This window comes from Anopheles nili, chromosome 2, assembly GCF_943737925.1.
Source record: "Anopheles nili chromosome 2, idAnoNiliSN_F5_01, whole genome shotgun sequence".
In the NCBI taxonomy this organism is placed as follows: Eukaryota; Metazoa; Arthropoda; class Insecta; order Diptera; family Culicidae; genus Anopheles; species Anopheles nili.
The window spans coordinates 8425851-8444606 of record NC_071291.1 but is presented as its reverse complement, the minus strand read 5'-3'; the positions used below and the strand labels follow the sequence as shown (position 1 = coordinate 8444606).

General features: G+C 43.2%; 4 protein-coding genes across 4 annotated transcripts; 2 read left to right on the top strand and 2 right to left on the bottom strand.

Annotated features, from left to right (window-relative positions):
* Positions 1-651: 651 nt before the first annotated feature.
* LOC128731334 (cullin-2) lies at positions 652-4507 on the top strand. Its single transcript, XM_053824444.1, has 11 exons — positions 652-770; positions 967-1233; positions 1302-1683; positions 1752-1837; positions 2081-2312; positions 2376-2695; positions 2773-2951; positions 3021-3397; positions 3467-3568; positions 3646-3759; positions 3831-4507. The coding sequence occupies exons 1-11, from the start codon at positions 652-654 to the stop codon at positions 3960-3962; spliced, it is 2310 nt and encodes a 769-aa protein (XP_053680419.1). The 3' UTR covers positions 3963-4507.
* Positions 4508-4645: 138 nt separating this feature from the next.
* On the bottom strand, positions 4646-8361 carry LOC128731336 (putative fatty acyl-CoA reductase CG8306). Its single transcript, XM_053824446.1, has 10 exons — positions 8251-8361; positions 6733-6813; positions 6404-6655; positions 6192-6337; positions 6021-6130; positions 5762-5954; positions 5574-5693; positions 5382-5501; positions 5040-5297; positions 4646-4974 (listed from the first exon to the last, which is right to left on the bottom strand). Exons 1-10 carry the CDS (start codon positions 8359-8361, stop codon positions 4836-4838), a joined length of 1530 nt encoding a protein of 509 aa, XP_053680421.1. The 3' UTR covers positions 4646-4835.
* Positions 8362-11253: 2892 nt separating this feature from the next.
* Positions 11254-13874, top strand: LOC128731335 (cadherin EGF LAG seven-pass G-type receptor 1). Its single transcript, XM_053824445.1, has 6 exons — positions 11254-11308; positions 11473-11762; positions 11828-11940; positions 12003-13570; positions 13639-13745; positions 13821-13874. Exons 1-6 carry the CDS (start codon positions 11254-11256, stop codon positions 13872-13874), a joined length of 2187 nt encoding a protein of 728 aa, XP_053680420.1.
* A 232-nt stretch (positions 13875-14106) lies between these two features.
* On the bottom strand, positions 14107-18512 carry LOC128731338 (probable cytochrome P450 4aa1). The gene is made up of 8 exons (XM_053824447.1): positions 18444-18512; positions 16036-16207; positions 15764-15961; positions 15520-15699; positions 15382-15448; positions 15179-15305; positions 14951-15097; positions 14107-14879 (listed from the first exon to the last, which is right to left on the bottom strand). The coding sequence occupies exons 1-8, from the start codon at positions 18459-18461 to the stop codon at positions 14292-14294; spliced, it is 1497 nt and encodes a 498-aa protein (XP_053680422.1). The 5' UTR covers positions 18462-18512; the 3' UTR covers positions 14107-14291.
* Between the last annotated feature and the right edge of the window lie 244 nt (positions 18513-18756).

The window sequence follows — 18756 nt, the reverse complement described above, 5'->3', positions numbered from 1 at the left end:
GTGGTATTGTTAAGATTTATTTATCACATTTACGCATACGCGCCATTCTCTCAAAAATGGGAAATAACTACGATGTTAAGCATGAACCACGTGAGGGTTTAGCTGAACAAATTTGGTGTAGTGTAATTAATCCGAAGACATTTTTAAGTTTATTTGGTTGTAACGATGTTTTCATGCAAAAGCATGTTTTTTAAAAGTATGCTTTACATCAAGTCTTCTGCATGCAAGCGACACGAACAAAATTACTATGTCAGAAGGCAAAGGCAAACTGTCAAAAATGCCATACAAAGTGACAATCCATTCTTAGGTGTTTGGCATCACTGCCCCCATATTTTATTTTCGTGGTGTTATAAGACAAGGTAGAAACCACGGTGCAAACATTTAAATTCGCAATAGATCTTACCTAGGAGTCAATTCTAGATTTTTGTGCAGTCCACTGAATCCTGCTTGCACTGTGCGACTAGAGGGAGTGTTTTCGTGTACGTATACTTGTGCGAAAGCGCGTTTGGCTCGTTTCCGTCCGCAAGAATTGCGGTGTTTATGTTTGAGCTAAAATTTCGCTTACTCATGGGAACTGTCTGTTGGAAACTTAGGAGCGGAAGAAGGTTTGCGCTTTAAATAGATTATCATTTCCATTCGCAGCTCACGGGAATGTCGCTGAAACCGAAGAAAATAGAATTTGATGAAATTTGGAAAGGGCTCCGGGAAACGGTACATCAGGTGATCACGCTGAAGAGCGTAAGACGCAGTGTTTGGAATGATCGGTTTGAGTAAGCATCCCACTCGCTCTAGTTGGAGAATGTACACAATCTAGGCCACGGTCGTATGAACACGAATTGACCGGCAACTGCTGCGACAAATGCTCCGATTGGGCAGTTTACTGCAGCGTCTTTGTGTTCTTCGATGGTGTTTTGTTCGAGAAGCTTTTGGTACATTTTTTTATTCGTTGTTTATTACCCCTCATAGTGATGTGTACGCAATTTGTGTTGCTCTTCCGGAACCGTTGGCCGATCGGTTGTACTTGGAAACAAAAGCATTTCTAGAAAATCATGTGCAAGAACTGCTGCTACAACGGGTTCTAATATCGGACTCGGATCATGCTTCCAAGGCTAAAATGTCCGACGATGGGACTTCCTCGTCTTCCCCGGCAACATCAGATCAGTTGCTGGCGCGTTATTATGACACATGGATGGAGTATAGCCGTGGCTCACAGTACTTGCACAACTTATATCAGTAAGCTGTTCCGAATTCAAACTTATTAGAAACAGGAAGAGATCTGAGTTTGCATTATTTTTTGGCAGGTACCTTAACAATCAGTACATCAAAAAACAGAAGCACAACGAGGCGGAAATAGTATATGGGTGCAACCACCTTAGCGATAACCAGGAAAAAATGGAAATCGGAGAGTTGGAGCTGGAAATCTGGAATCAGTACATGATACAGCGGCTAGGCAATGAACTTGTCGATCAGATACTGAGCGGTATTAACGCGGAGAGGTCGAACAAAACGACCGGGCAACATAATAAGAACACCGAAATAATACGTGGCGTGATCCAGAGTTTTGTCGCTGTTCAAGAGGATCGACGCAAGGGATCGTTAGCCCTGTATCAGGAACTGTTTGAAGCGCGTATGTTGGAGGAAAGCGGGGAAAACTTCCGCATCGTTGCTAGTGAACTACTGCAGGTATTATGCACTAAATATCGCGTACGGTAAAACATGGTTCCTTAATGGATCGTTATTTTTGCTTGTAGGTATGCAGCGTAAGTCAGTATATGGAAAGGATAATAAAGAAGTTCGATGAGGAAGAGAAACTGGCAAACATTTACCTTCATGCCAGGTAGGTCTAATTATTACAGTCACGGATCACCCCATATTGAAATTCCAACCGCTTCAGTCAAGGGGTCCTGCAAGCTTAAGACAGAATTTGTTGCTTGAGGCCCAACTCTTCTCAGGACTTCTTGTTGCTGGAAGCGGTTGCTTAGTTCTCGCTTAGGATGATCCGTCCTTGATTACAGGATATTAATGAGACATTTGTGTAATATAATAAAACCATCGTTGTTGACCAATTCGTATTTTTCAGCTCCGTCCCTAAACTGCGCAAGGTATGCGAAGAGGAAATGGTGACTAAGCATATGAATTTTCTATATTCTGAGTGCAAGGAAATGGTAGCAAACGAAAGGATCGCAGATCTAAGAAATCTTTACATACTTCTCAAACCAGTCACGGACGGGTTGAAGCGACTGATCGACGTGTTCCTAGAGCACATTAAAGAGCAAGGCAAAAAAACGATTGCCTGTATGAAGGGAGACTCGGTAAGCAGTTTGCCGAAAGATGTTATTTTCATCATCACTCATCAAATGGTACTTCAATTGCAGGTTCATATACAGTTTGTCGAAAATATGCTCGACGTCCACCGGAAGTACGAGGAACTGATTCACAGTACGTTCAAATCTGATCCACTGTTTCTAGGGGCTCTCGATAAGGCTTGCGCTCGTATCATCAATGAAAAGCACAGCAATAACCAGGTGTGTCGTAGCGCCGAGCTGGTCGCTAAATACTGTGATAGTTTACTGAAAAAATCGAAAACAACTGAGGGTGAAATCGATCAGAAACTGACGCGCAGCATCATCATCTTCAAGTATATTGAAGATAAAGATGTGTATCAAAAGTTCTACAGCCGCATGCTGGCGAAACGGTAAGCGCAAACATTCTATACCAACCAATTCAATTGCGCAGAAATATAAGATTTTATGTGTACTCTTTTCGCTTCAGATTGATTCACGAGCAGTCGCAAAGCATGGACGCCGAAGAGCTTATGATCAACAAACTTAAACAAGCGTGTGGCTACGAATTCACTAACAAGCTACATCGCATGTTTACCGACATATCCGTTTCGACGGATTTGAACGCGAAGTTTAGCAAATATCTAAACGACAATGAACTTGAGACTGGTAGGGATAGCTTCGTAAGGTTCTCAGGTATATAAGATATTAATGGATTTTCGCTGGATGTTGTTACAGGTATAAATTTCACCGTCAAGGTTCTACAGGCTGGTGCGTGGCCTCTGGGACCAACACAGGCGGTTGCTTCGTTCGCCATACCGCAGGAGTTTGAAAAGTCGATTCGCTTGTTCGAAAAGTTCTACCATATCAACTTTAGCGGTCGTAAACTGACTTGGCTTCTGCATTTGTGCCATGGTGAGATGAAACTATCGTTTGAAAAACGCAACTACATCGTTACAATGCAGACCTACCAAATGGCAATACTGCTAATGTTCGAGAACACGGATAAGTATACATGCAAGGAACTGCAGACGTCGCTGCAACTCCAACAGGAAATATTCCAGCGACATCTGCAGAGTTTGGTAGAGGCAAAAATTCTGTTGCTCAACGAAGAGGTGAGGATGAGCTACTTGAAGTGGTTGAAAATGGAATAAATTGTCTGATAATATATCTCTTTGTTTCAGAAAATGAACGACGATACAGAAGTTAGCATCAATATGAATTACAATAACAAGCGAACCAAATTCAAAATAACTACCAATTTGCAGAAGGAAACACCACAGGAGGTAAGCATAAATTGGAGGGTTTGCGTACATGCCGAAACATGACTGTGACATTTTTCTCTGCGCTCTCATTGATGTAGGTCGAACACACTATGAATGCCGTTGATGAGGATCGAAAGATGTACTTGCAAGCTGCAATAGTGCGCATCATGAAATCTCGAAAAGTGCTACGCCATAATGCCCTTATACAAGAGGTAAGTACAATAATAGGCATTATCTATTATCTATTTATTGACTATGTATCTATTTGGTATTTGCTTGGCAGATTCTTTCTCAATCCAAGGTCAGCTTTGCACCGAATGTGTCCATGATTAAGAAGTGCATCGAGTCGTTGATCGACAAGCAGTACATCGAACGAACGCCTAACTCGGGAGATGAGTACAGTTACGTTGCATAAAGAGAACAGCAAGCTGAAAATTCACATGGCTTATCGAATCCAACTTTGGAGGATTTTTTTCTTAAAAAGGAGCAGAAAAAGCACTTGTGAAGCTCGCGTACATGACTTATAGCAATTTTCGTTTGAAAAACGATTATACCTGTTATACAAAAAAATGCTGTAAGAAAGAGCAGAAATGCGCAGCTTGCGTTTGAAACGATTAGTGTGATTCAATTTTAAAACTGTTGAGTTTCCCAAATTTCGATGGAATTGAGAAGCGAATTGCATCTGAATGGCTCACGATGGTTTCAATGGGTTTGTTGCGTGTCAGTCAGTTAGCCCTTCAGTACGAAGAAAACGTGATCTCCAAACAACAGCTGGTAGTTTGTTTGGCGCTAATTGGACATTTTTGTTTGTTCAGAAACACGATCGCGAACGTGTTTTGTATTTTGTACGATCTTGTTTATACAATTTTCATGTAAATAAAATCTTTTGTATGTGTTCATGTTTTCTTTAAAGTAGAATTATGTTTCGATCTTTGTTTTTAAAGTATTTTTTTATTGACTTAATGTTTATCCTGTCAGCGTTCCGACGTCCTCAACCACAAAACCAAACAAAAGAAATAGACTTACTATCATCGCTTAAACCTACAACATATCATTAGCAAAATACAAGAACCTTATTTTGTCTGAGGAAACTTCTCTATTCGCGTCGGCTCCTAACGCTGTTTAGTAAATGAGGTAAGGGAACTAACTATCGAAAGAATCCAAGAGAAATTAACATTACGTATTCGCTCTTTGACGACACATGTTGAAGTAAAAGATGGTAAAAAGAATATAAATGTGTAAAGATTTGGTCAACAAAATGCATGCGCAGTATCCGAACTGTTTCGATTTAGAGCAGATTGAACAGCAGATAGCTGATACCTCCGTAGATCCAAAACGAACTACAGGATGATCCGAGCACCGTGGCTACCAGCCAACCGAATAACGAAAATATTAGAACTTGGAAAACAAGATCCACCACGAACAACCTGCAAAAGAAGAGACGAGTAAATTGCGATTGATTCCAATTTGCAAGTATTTGATGTTGCCTTACACTTTATCCTTTTTACGGGCAGCATCGAGTGTCTTGGGATGCTCGTTATTCAGGTACCGTCGAACACCTTGCGTAAGGTGAACGAAGTACTCGGGCCACTGTAGTTCGGACACGTTGAAGTTGAACAGATTTTTATCCTTTTCTGGTAAGGACTGGGCAAGCTGTTGCGTGGCTGGATTGTGATACTTCCATTCGGTAAAGATAAACTTTTCCAATCGGTTCAACGAATCCCAAACATTCGTGTGAAGTCGCATCAGCCTGAAGAAAAAGGAGTACAGAATTCATCAAAAATTATAGATGAAAAAAGACTTAAAATATGAAGAAAATATAATATGTACGTACATTGGCCGACCACCGGTTGCTTTGAGCACGAAATCCAACACCAAGGCAGGCAAGATATGGACAAAAAGCGAGGCAAGTTTGTATGTAAACAGACTGGATACGAACTTCAATCGTGGATACCTGCGTTACAAGAAGTTTAAATTACAATTTGATTGCAATTAGGATGAGCTATCTGCCAATCTCGCCACTTACCAAATAGCCGATTTCAGCGGATACTTGTGAAGATAATCGTTCATCTGATCAACCACCGAGCGCCACTTGAAGGGGTTCGACGTGCTGGTGGTACAGTGGAATACTTTCACCTCCCGGAAGCTGCACACAAATTAGAAATGCTCAAATTTAGTTCAAATGGTGTCGTGTATCGATTTCGCTCTTCCTACCTATTGGTGCCCATGTACCATCCCAGTGCAAGCGTTTGATTAACAACTGCGTCAACCGGAATGTAGTCATACACCAAGTCTACCCCGACTGGGAGACGACGAATAACACCCTTGGATGCTCCCATGAGGAAACCTTGCGGACCGTTTTTCGAAATAGTCCAACCCGGTGTTGGTTCCTTCCAGGCGCCGGTAACTGAGCAAAAAAAATGAACATTAGGAACTATCATAGTAAAGACGTTGAAAACCAATCGTATCTTACTCATGCTAGGTCTAATAATGGCACAAGGAAACTGCGCCGCGTGCTGGTTGACCTCGTGTTCGGCCAGTTGTTTCGTGAACGTGTATGCATTTGGGTGATCTTTCAGCAGTCTGAAAATAAGCGCGAGTTGGGTAATCGTACTTGAAAATTCCGTTCTCGTTTGTTCCTTACTTTGGCAAGAGCTCGTCAAGGGCTGCATCATTCAGAGTGTCCACTAGATCGACCACCTTCTGTGCAGTTTCCGTGCAAGGATAAAGCTTCTCTTCTGCTTCCGTGAGGTACGAGTTGACATACGCGCTCGACACGTGGATCATACTCTGCACAGAAGATTAGATATCAGTTTAAGCCATGCCTCACGTGATCCGAAAACGGTGACCAATTACCTTGAGGTTTCTCATGCGCGTGCACAATTCCAGCACGCGTTTCGTTCCAAGCAAATTGATGTTCACCGTCGGCCTAAGTGTTGCTTGGAAGTCGAGTGTGGCAGCCGAGTGGATAACGACATTGGTATGCTCCACGATCATCGCCTGATCTTCGTTTGAGAGGCCAAGGAAGGGTTCCCCGACATCACCTGCCACTGGTATGAGCTTTTTGAAGATGTCGGCCGATTGCATCTCATGTAGCTGCTCAAATACCTAGCAATAGAGTTTTTACAGCAAACAACGTGTGAGTTGGTGGCGCACAAAGTACTACCGCATAGTTTCAAGCTTACTGAGTTTTTCGTGAGATCCTGCAGTCTTTCCTGGATAGATTTCCCTTTTTTCGGGCGCATCAAGAGGTAGATTCCTGCCACCTGCCGGGAAAACAAAATTCGTTACTGTGAACATTTCCGATTTTCTGTGCTGGAAAATAGGTCAACCAGAGGTCTATAGCAGACATTACTAAAATAAGTTGATTTGTCGCTTCCGGAAGACACTGAAGCTCACATTAAATATTTCTTCTATTCAATGCATTTTAATAGTATGTTAATAGATCCATAAATGAATCGTTTATTACATTATACTTTTGGAGCATGAAAACGGTCACGATCACGATGGTTTTTATTTCAAAGAAGCATGACACCGATTAGTATAACAGTATAGCCGCTTTTGAAAGTAACTTTCCTTGATGGAAACATGTTACGTCGGATATGGTTAATGGGAGAAAAGAAAGAAACAATCCTCACCAACGCCAATGCCGGCAAAATATAATAATAACACCAGCGCGGAAGGTTTATTGGGCGTTCGTGCATATCTTTACCGTCTCCAGTGAAGTGGTAAATGCAATGGTACTCCTAATGAGGGTGGGGATAGGATGGTGGGGTGAATCATGCTCTTTTTTGTTTACTTGGTGCACTTCGGAACAAGTTTAGCAGCATTGCGCACTACGCTGTATTGAGCCGGCGTTAATTCAAGGTCGAGAAGAAAAGGAAGCAACACGGAACAAGGAACCGAGCATCCAGATACTCGCTTCAAGGAGAAGTTAAAAAAACAAACACGCAGACTGAAACACCCCAGAGCAAACGACGCAGACGCTGGTTTCGAAAACGTGCGTCAAGTCACGGCATGATCGTTCGATTCAGATCGTCGGTGTGAAAAAGTGGTAATGCTGCGTTATGCCACATGTGACGTAGACCGCGAACGAAACTTAAGCGAATTAGATTCGCTTTGACCGTTGAATTACAAAATGCCCAATGTGAGATTCATTGTGTGATCGCACCCCATGAGGTCCACTTGAGTGGGGAGGGATTTCATCGAAGAGCGGAGGGGAGAAGTGGGACTCATCCGAGGATCGATCGCTGGATGGCAAACAACGGACACTATTGACGTCATATTGCAATACGTTTGTTGTCAATTGCGAGAGAGAAAAACTTGGGTGCGAAAGAGACAAAATAAGCGGCAATGTAAAGTACGTAATAATAGGTTTTTTGAAACGCCTTTTGCCTTTTTTTGGAAGATAGATCGATCCGTTTGTGGGCAGATATATGCAGAGCAGCGATCTTACGTGAGCATCTCCGAGAGCGATGGCGTATATGGCGGTGAAGTTGTTATCTAATGTATATACAACTCACTCGATTCGTCGATCGACAACGATCGTCAAATCACACTTGATTATCGCAATGAGTAATGAACTATTTCCGTTAATGAATAAATTAAATCCGAGCGAAGCTAACAGGCTAATGCAGTTGTTTTACTCATTTGCGGTTGTTCCCTAGGTTCGTTTTTGATGACGATCACTTGGAGACACTTACCTCCGGTGCGGAACGCAGTATCTTATCGATGATAGCAACGCCCAGAAATCCCGTACCACCAGTGAGGAAGACATACTTGTTCCTGTAAAAGTTTTGCACTTCACTAGCCATCCTGACTGTTTTTGTAGACTGCACTTGTTCCTCTCAAATGTGCACCGATCGGAAGGCTAGCGCGTTATGTTTCACGTTCGGTCCGATGGAAACTGCCCTAAGATGAGAGTTTCGGACGCACTCTTGAGACACGCACCCCCTAGCGAGCACAGATGCGGAATGAACGAATGATCTAAGATTGCCACGCGCCGTTGGTCCCTGGTCGATCTGAATGCGTCTATCTTTGGCGATCGTATACAGGGAAACACACCACGATCAACAAGCATCGATTTTTGCTGACGAAGCGCACTGGTTGGGCCTGTGGTTGCGTAGTTGCCGTGGTTCCGCTTTTCGTGGTGTTCGGGTGCACGTTCCCGTCGTTCGGCTGGTTTGGATTGGCCACTGCCCACCTGATCGACTGTGCGTTCCTGTTTGACTTCAACGCATCTGCGACGAGCCTGTGACGACGACAGTGCCGCCGTGGCTTTATGTAATGGTGAAAGTTAGCTAACGCAACGAACGATTTCTATGACCATTAAGCGACGAATCCCGGCCACTTGACTTATGCAGTTGACACGGCCGCTGCAAGCGTGTCGAAAGGAGGGGACAGACCTCTAGAGAAACGGACGGCAAAGAGGAGTTTGATTAGAGCCGAAACGAGCGAGCGAGATGCGGTGTTCGAGAAGAAGCAAGGCGAAGACAATCGATGAGCAACACTCAAGGGAAGGGATGCAATGGATAGCGCCAGCGAACGGGAAAAGGAGATAGCGAGAGCGCTTCAAGCATAGGTAAACATTTTCTTTTCTGCCCAAAAATATTCGGGGCTGGAACTAAATTATACTGAGGAGGGGGCTTAGTACCACTTTTTTTACACTCAGCTATAGGTCAGTGAAAATGTACAGCTATCTTGGGAAAGGAAAAATGAGAAAACAAAAGCAGATCTTTGAAGATCAACAACACTACTGTAGCACATTCACAGCATATGGTTTGAAACGTATATATTTTAGACAAAAAAATGTAGCTCATCGCTGGCGCTGCGCAGCAGCCCTGTTTATGTGCTGTCAATGTATTTGAAACAGTTATGAACATATTTTCAAAAATTTTCAATAATTCTCTTGTTATACTATAGTTCCATTGAGTTTTAGTTCTATTGAAAATTGTTTGCTCTATCTGCTTTCATTCTGTTTCATGGTCATGTTCTGTTGCATCTATGCCCAAATATTACAACAGTATTTTTTATAGTATTATAGTATAATAGCAATGAATCAATACAATTGCAATCAAGAGTATCATAATTTAATTTACATTTGTCTACAAAAGAGAAACTCGGTAAGAGTGATCGTGATTTTTCGTTAAACGCCTGAAAGTATGCATATGGTATAAAACGATCATATCGAATGCGTTTGAAATGTGAAAATTAACTTAAAAAACAATAAATATTTATCGTCAATGTTCTAATAAATTTTAATTTGATACGATAAAGATTAACATACAAATATTGATCTTACCTATGCGCTGCAAAGACCAACTAAACCTAACTATGAGAAGACCAACTATCCTTTAGTTTTTTGCTTATTGTATACATAGTAGGAAAATTATTTATCGTTCGAGTTTTTTACCAAAGAAAATAAAAATAATTTATTTTATTCTTTATGCCAAATTTTAAGCAGTATGCATTGCATTACATTACGTGCATCCTAGATTATATGTGATAGTTTATTACGATAAATTTAAAGCCACAAAAATAAATAAATATTATTAACTAAATATTTTTTTGAGCAAGTTTTTTGAAGAAACATATTTCCACAATATAATGTAAAGCCTACCTTGGTTTCAAACCAGATTGAAACATAGAGGTCTCAAAAATATGCTCTGAGCTAACCTTTCCAGCAGCAACTGAAGAAAATACTTTCTAAAACATAAAAAAACTTTACACCTACTTCCTTGAACCATAATTTTTCTTTTCATTCTTCTGATAAACAAAAACATTACAATTAGTGCAGCTATGTGCTTGATTGTTATCCCAGACGTGCTGGATGTAACTCGAGAACAGGTGTAGAATTGAATGGCGAACATATTTCTGGCGAGTTTTGTAAATTTTCCTCCCAAGGTAAGCTGTTGCAGTGCTCATGGCGTTACTTGTTTGCGCAAGACGTAAAACTGTAAATAAACGAAGCGGAAAGACACCTGGCTTGTATCAAGGGTCTCAAGAAATGGTGTAAGAGTGTTTTGTAATTTTTGTTCAGTTCCATGTATTACTTAGATGCTCGATAGTAATGTGAATAGAAGGAAATGATTATAAAGATTTAGTGATCAACCGAAGCTCCGGCTGTTGTGGGAGGTGCATCTTTCGAGGGCAAATATTCGATTTAATGAACGGTGGTAGAGAACTTTGAAAGGCGTTTAGGAGCCGAATAATTATGAGAGCGCGCTGTTGGTACATGCTAGAACGAAAAATGTGAAAATGTGTTTAATTGAATATAATTAGTATTTTTCTTGGACATAATTTAAAACAGGATTGAACTAATAACACAATTTTAACCTTTACTCTAAACAACACAAAAATTTGATTTGTGTAAATACAATTTTTGCGATTTGTTTGTCCTTATAAGCGCCGTAACGATGGGGTTACCCTTGATAGAAGCAGAGACTTCAATACACGATAAGCGAGGAACCTTTAAAACCTTACCTTGCTAAAGATTGTAATTATATGTTTGTTTTCAACTAACATGTGCACAAAATATACACAAAATATTAAAATAAAATGGACGAATGGTTTTACATTTTTATAAAATATACAAAATTAACTATTGTAAAGGAATATCACACATTTTGTCTATTGCTATTGCATCAAATGAAGAGATACCATAAAAAAACATTTGTTGATTTCAGGCCAGCAGCAAGTGAATAAACATGGTGCTAAAGTGTTTGCTATCAGTATTGATTTGTTGTTTAATTTTAATCGTTGGTAAGTAGTCTTGGTTTTCAGAGAATCTAATCCGAGAAAAATGTTGGAGCTGTTAGTGAAGCAAAGCGCAGAAAGAAAAACTTGAAATCCTTCTACATAATCTTTTGTCGAGTACTCCATCTGATTTATGTAAAATTTTCATTCACTCTTCTTGCTGCGTAAAGCCAACGGACAATTACTAGACAACCGGTGCTATCTCGACGGCGGAGGATCCGCGGTTAATTTCTTCGCGAATGAAGACATTACCGTCGGCTCGGTGGTTGGTAGCCTGCGCGTACTGGGTGACCCGGGAAAAGACATTGCGCTGACGCTGCGCGAAAAGGACTCCCCGGTGTACATAGCGCCGGGGACGAAGGATTTGATAGTCGCAAAGCCCCTGGACAAGGAAGGGCTGATTGGCCCATCGGCCGTGTTTGTGAATGTGATCTGCGAAAGAAAGTTCTCTGACGATGCGGTAAGAGTGCTGCGACCATAGGATCTTCCAGCTTTTCCTGAGCTATTTGTTGTTTTGTTGCACAGGGCATTATCATACCGGTGAATATTCGAGTTACGGATGTAAACGACAATGCACCCACCTGGATTGGGGCTCCCTACAAGTTGAACCTGTCGGAGGTGACCGTAATCGGCACAAGGTGAGAGCTTTCCTAGCTGTGGCATTTGATCGTTAATACTAATATGTGCCTTACATGCGTAGAATTCTGCAGGGTATTCGGGCACATGATCTTGATCAGCCCGGACCGTATTCGACAGTGGAGTATCAAACGCTGCCCGGACCGTATTCCGAGTACGTGGCTTTCGTAACGCCATTAGAGGGCACGTTGGTGCTGAAGAAGTACATCGATTACGAGCTCGTGCAGAATTTCACAGTGAAGATACGCGCTCAGGACCAAGGAAAGCCACCAAAGTACTCTGACACATTCGTAACGATTCGCGTTCTTGACTCGGACGATCAGAATCCAAAGTTCGACAGGGACGTATATTATGGTCAGCTGTCGATGGAAAAGGGTGACATAAAAATCACCCCCGAATCGATTCGTGCCGAAGATCAGGATCGTGGCATACAGGCTGATATCCGTTACTCGATCGTATCCTCCAATGGATCCGAGGACGATGCGAGCTTTGAAATACATCCTGTTAGTGGCGGTATTCGATTGACACGTGCCTTGACACCCGCGCAGGCTCGTTATTCGCGAACCATCGTCGTGAAGGCGACACAAGTCGACAATCCTGATCGATACGCGCTAACTACGGTGGTCCTAGCCCCACCGAAAGGAACTGATGCATCCCAAAGTACCCTCAGCGTCCAGCCGGTTGTTGGAGGCGCAGAGTTCGTTCGTGGCACGTTTTACGCTACAGTACGAGAGGACGCCAAACCGGGCGTAAAGATATCTCAGTTGGCTGGACCAGCCGTTTCCGGAGGTCGCTCGGATGCGCAGGTTCGCTACACTATTGCAGGATCTCCAGTGGTACAGGATCAGTTTCGTGTAGGACCAGCGGGCGAGATAATTCTAGCGAAGCCACTCAGCTTTCGGAGAACTCCACAGTTTTCGTTCGCGGTCGAGTCGAACGATGGTCGGGGAAGTAATGTAACGACGAATGTCGTCATCGATGTCCTGCCGGCCAACGTATGGGAACCCCGTTTTCGAAAGCCGTTCTATTCTTTCGTCATCGAACACCTGCCCCAAAGCCAGCCACTGCCAATGTTGGTGGGACGAATCGAAGCAGCCGATGGAGACCGCACGGACGAGCTGTCGTTCGTACTGAAGGGTAACTATAGCAACCTGTTCCGTGTTGATCCCTATGGCAACCTGTGGCTAGTATCAAACCGCACCGACCTGCCAGTGGCGATGCGTCTCCTAGCAACCGTCACCGACTCTGGCACACCTCAGAAATCGGCAACCGTACCGGTGGTAGTTAAGCTTCGTCCTGATAGTGCATCACTCACGTCCAACCTGCTCATCGTCAATATCGTTGTTGCATGCGCACTCGGACTGCTGGTGATCGGTGGCTTCATCCGCTGTGTTTATCGACGTCGAAAGCGGAAGATTTCGTCCGCTGAACAGATAGTTGGGCATGGTGGCGTTGTACCTGGTGGTGTACCAACCTTGAAGCATGGTGTCGACTCCAGCCGGTTCCTGCTGCAACGTCCTGAACAACGCATGTTGGAACGGACGTCCGTGCACGGTAATGCGAGGCTCACGGATTGTGCCGCTTCATCCACGCTGGGTAGCGACAATCAAGACTTTATCGACAACGAAACAGGTAGTGTAGTGCCGTGACCTTCCCGTATCGGTAAACTAACATTGATTGAACTTATTCTCGTCCTGCAGAAAATCCCCGAAGAGTGCACAACATGAGGGCGTTGGATCGAGAGGAGCTTGCAGGACAAAACCTGAACCATTTACTTTTGCACTGGCAAGAGAAGTATGATGAAAAGGTAACGTAAGGAACATGGAACGGGAAATGTCTAGCAAAGTTAAATCGCTGAAGTGACACTTTCTTTGTTTTATAGAACACCTGCACGGAGGACATGTCGGTAGACGATAAACTGATCGTGTACTTTTGACCAAACCAAAGCCGCCCGTAGCTGAAAAATCGTTCCAACTTACTAGACAGACTGAGACACGGCCCTTCGGGGAAACACTCTTTTGGGAAACTTTTCCCGAGCACAATCTGTTCTCTTGATAGAATCCACAATACTTGCCAACGCTGTGCTGAATTTCGTACGGGCTTTTTTGCCTTATTTATTTTTTATAGCAATGCCCAACAATCACTCTCGAGCTGTTCTGTGATGGACAATAAAGTTCAAAATGTAGCTTTGGATACCTTCTAGGACCCACAACGAACCATTCGTGGGTTGTTTCCCTGAGACGAAAGAAAATGCTGCTCTCGCTCGTAATACTAAGGTCACATAATTTATTTGTATCCCTTACCAGTAACGTTACTTTTACACACTAGCCGGAGTACACCCGCTATGTCGCGACTATGCGACCGGATTTCTTGGTGTCAGTTTCACCCACAGGCCACCCTTTGCTCGCAAGGTCATGCGGAAGATGGGCTCTACCTGCTCCTTGCCCGGTGCTGGTGTTAGGTGGAAATTTTGCAACACCCGCGAGATAACCGTCTTCATTTCGATGTACGCAAATTTGTACCCAATGCAGTTTCGTGGTCCCGCACTGAACGGAAGGAAGGCGTACGGGTTCTGGTGTGGTGCACCGTCCCCGAACCGTTCCGGATCAAACCGTTCCGGGTCGGGATAAATGTGTTCGAGCCGGTGGGTGGCGTACGGCAGAATAAGGATCTCCGTACCGGCTGGGAGGTTGTACTTGTCCACTCGTACATCTTCGCCGATTTTGCGTGCCATCAGCGGTACGCTTGGATAAAGACGGAGGCTCTCTTTGATGCACGCCTCGAGATGGCGCAGTTCGCGGATACTCTCGGCCGTGGGCATCTTCGAGTTGTCGAGACCGATATGCCGTTGGATCTCTTCATAGCACCGGGCTTGATGGTCTTGATGACGCGCGAGCAGGAACAACGTAAAGGCGATGGCGGCACCGACCGAATCTTGACCCTGAGTAGGTTGTGGAATATATATTTGAGTACACCTGTGAGTTGATTTCATACACCGATCGTGGTACTAACCGCTAACATGAATGTGCATGCTTCATCGATGATGTCGTCCTCCGTGAATTCGGGGTTTTCGTTCGAGATTTCGATCATGAAATCCAGTAGACAGCGTCTATCCGTAGCCGAGAGCGTTTTCAATATTTCGCGTCGTCGACGTATCATCTGCGGGGAAATCGAGATTCATGGATATAGAGAGATGTACGAAGCTATAAAAAACGATTGATTTCCTTTCCGGCTACTTACATTTCTTGAAAAATCATCCAATTGCTTCTTTTGGTTCAATTCGGCCGTTGCTGCATCGGTGAGCTTGTAGATGGAGTTAAACAGAAGCCAGGGATGTGTGATGCGATACGGGGCGACGACTTTGCCTCTGTGAGGTAGAGAAACGGGATAATTGTTGCATTATTGGCTATTATTTTAGAGTTGACACAAATTCAAGTACGCACTGCCTGAAAGGCGATTTCTCCATCTCCTTTTTGTCCACTGCCTTCACCGGAACTCCCAGAACGGCCTCTGTGGGGATTGAGGAAAAATGGTATTTAAATGGGCAATTCGAATCAAGCAAAATGACCAAAAGAATGTACCATTGAGAATGTCGAGCACACAGTTGTTCACATATTCGGTGACATTAAGGATGGTTTCCTCCTTGGGGAGTTTGTCAACGAGCGACGATGCGCTATCAGTAAATGTATCTATGAACTTCTCGAGAATCGCAATACTGAAGGACGGCTGAATCAGTTTGCGATGCGAGCTCCATTTGTGTCCTGTAAATTTACATTTCGCATATTACAATGGGGAAATTGACAGCACATCCCAGTAGCTACGTACCGCTGCTGGTGATAAGCCCCCGACCGAGAAAATTGTGGAGTAGCTTGTAAAACATAGACTTGTTGGTGTGCTTCTTCGAGGACAGGATCACCTTGAGGTCGTTTGGATCGAACACCACGAACATCGGGAAGACGAATATCCAAACGCGCGCCAACGGGCCATAGTTTTTGTAAGCTTCTGACATCTCTCGTGAGATCACTACGCGTTTGTGGAGAGATCGAGACAATTAGCAGATCGTTGGGAAGCTAAACTTGCAAAAGAGTGACACTTACGATCTTTTTTGGCAATTTCCAAGCAATTTCCGATGACAGGGTATGCGGTTGGACCCGGTAGCCGGAACGCAAGCGTGCATATTTTCAGATAATCCGAGAAGATGTAGAGTAGAACACATATCAACAACAGGGTAATGTACGTGTAAAGTTCCACCGCTGAGGATTTTTCGAGCTAGTAGTGAAAACATTAAAACAAAAGACAAGTTAGTAAATGATAAATGAAAATGTCGCTAGAATACACAGCGAAGAAAACCGCTTTTATTCGATTTTTGACAAAGTTTGTTGAGTTATTGTCTAGACGTTTAGCTGTTCAAACAAATCACTCCCGGAACTAGTGGCCAAATTTGATTTATTGCTTATAGAAACAAGCAATTTACAAGTTTCAACTGCCATGTGTGCCGAAGCTCGTCAGAGCAAATAGACAAAATGATGAAGTGGTTGAAAGAACCGGATATTACTTCGATTTCCCGTGCACACAATTTGATAATACTTCGGCTATTATCATATTCCCTTTGAAACTTGCAGTTATTTGGCAATGAGATTGTAGCAAGCGGGGCTCGTAGTGCATCATTTGCACGGGCCACTGATTGCTTCATCGTCGCGAGTCCAATATTGATGACCCGAGCTGGTAAATTGGTTGAAAATTGACTACTGACTGAACAATACCCGACGCGTTGCACTTCTCGACGAGCTCTTGAGCATTGTTTGTGCAATTTGGTTTCAAGCAGGAGCCGGCGCATGTTGCCCAACAGCCATAATGGGAGGGTACATTGAAAGATCATCGATCATTGCGCGCGATCGTGTGGCGTCCACGCTCTTGATGAGGCACCACATTCGACAGCATCGCCGTCTCGAAGGTTTTATTTAATCTTGTACTCGATCAGGTGAATTCGTAGATTATTGAGTTTTTTGCTCTCCCAATCATTAGTGCTCGGAGACCCCCGAAATGTGTTACCTTGAATTGTGCGCACTACATGAAGTGCTTTGTTTGGTCGTTGAACCGTTGAGTCGACATTGCTCGTGTTGATCACACATAAAAGAGAAGAGGCGAACGGAGCACGAGGTAAAACTTGAATTTTTGATTTGCCAAACTAGGTTTGATGATGATGCCAAACTAGTAAATATCCATATGGTATTTCAGATCATATTCTATGATGAAAATCTTGATTGGAAATTTGACAAAAATCTTCGTACTAATGCGGGAGAAGAGATTCCATTTGGAACCATGCCCGATTGGCGTCATTCTTGAGGGCTTTGATTTTCGCTTCTTCATGTCGAGTGGGAAGGCTTACACATTCGATGGCAATTGAGGTTAAGTTGCTTCCTCAATCAGGTTAAGGTCCGCACAAACCTCCGCTAAAGTTACGCGCGGCCAGATAAACGCCAGTAATGCACGGCGTTTATAAGTAGTAGCAATTCGGAAGAATACAGGATGAGTGTTCAATATTTGCCGGCGTGCAAGCGTACACCACTTGCGAAGGAACAATTTAAGCAGAGTGACGCAAAAACAAAGTGTCAGAGGGCCTCACAACGTGAGTGAGCCAACAAAAAGTACGAGGAGTTAAAGAGAGTCCGGCTTCAATATCACATCCGAAGGCGGGACGGTTGATGATGGGTTACTGTGGATAATTGCTGTTTGTTTAAAGAGGAAAAGTGTTCGATTGAGATGGACGTAAGCATATATGCGAAATCACGATGTAGTTTTTTGCTAATGATTTTGTTGATAGCAATGAAAAAAGCAATGGTTCAAAAAATTAACATGAGTTAGTCACAATCGGTGTTAAAATTGAAGCACAATATTTTATCGATGAACCACTTGTCTTACAAGTCATTATCCATACCAAAAGTACGTACAAAAGGTTATTTTTTCAATAAAGGATAATATGTTGAAACACAATAGATCGCAATAACGTCCATGGTTTGGGTTTTGATATCAGTCTTTCAATAGGTTTCAAACACGAGTCTGATTTCCATACCTTTGAGAAACAGTAACAGTAACATCCTTTTGTCTAAGTTTTCTTTGATTTTGGATAATAATATTTGAAGCTAACACCGACCGGCGTCAGTGAACGGTTTAAAAAAATGATTTGAGTTCAGAAGAAAATATTTCCAAACCTATTTTTTACAAACATTATAAGATCCAACAAACTCCGTCAGCTTTTGAAATTCATTCACGCTTACACAAACGGATATTAATACACTTCACACGCCTATTTGCTTGTTCCCATTGCAACACACGTATCACGTGATAAACCGACATAGCCGTTTGCGTACCTGGACTCCCAAAATATCAACGCACGTACACGTCTAATAGAACACACCTTCCGGCACAGATGAAATATGCAAATATAACACTTATGCACCTGAGATTCCAAGAGAATGGTGCAGCAGACGATAGTGGCACTTACCGCTTGAAGAAATGTCATGCTGGTCGCGTTTCTGCACGCCTTTGGCCTGCTTTGTTAGTTACACTACAGCTATCTGGTATTCCAAACAGATTGAGCCTGACCAGAAGGCTAATCCTCTTGTGGAACTCCAGTCACGTTGAGCAACTGGTTCGACTAATCCTTAATCGATCGATCGATCCGCGGCTGCGATGGTTCCGAATAAACTTCTTACACCTTTGGGCTCGGTTTGTGGTCTCGGCCACAGGCACTACGAGAACTCCTGCGGAAGCCTGCACAGTACCGGATGCGTGTCGCAATTATCATCTGGAAACGG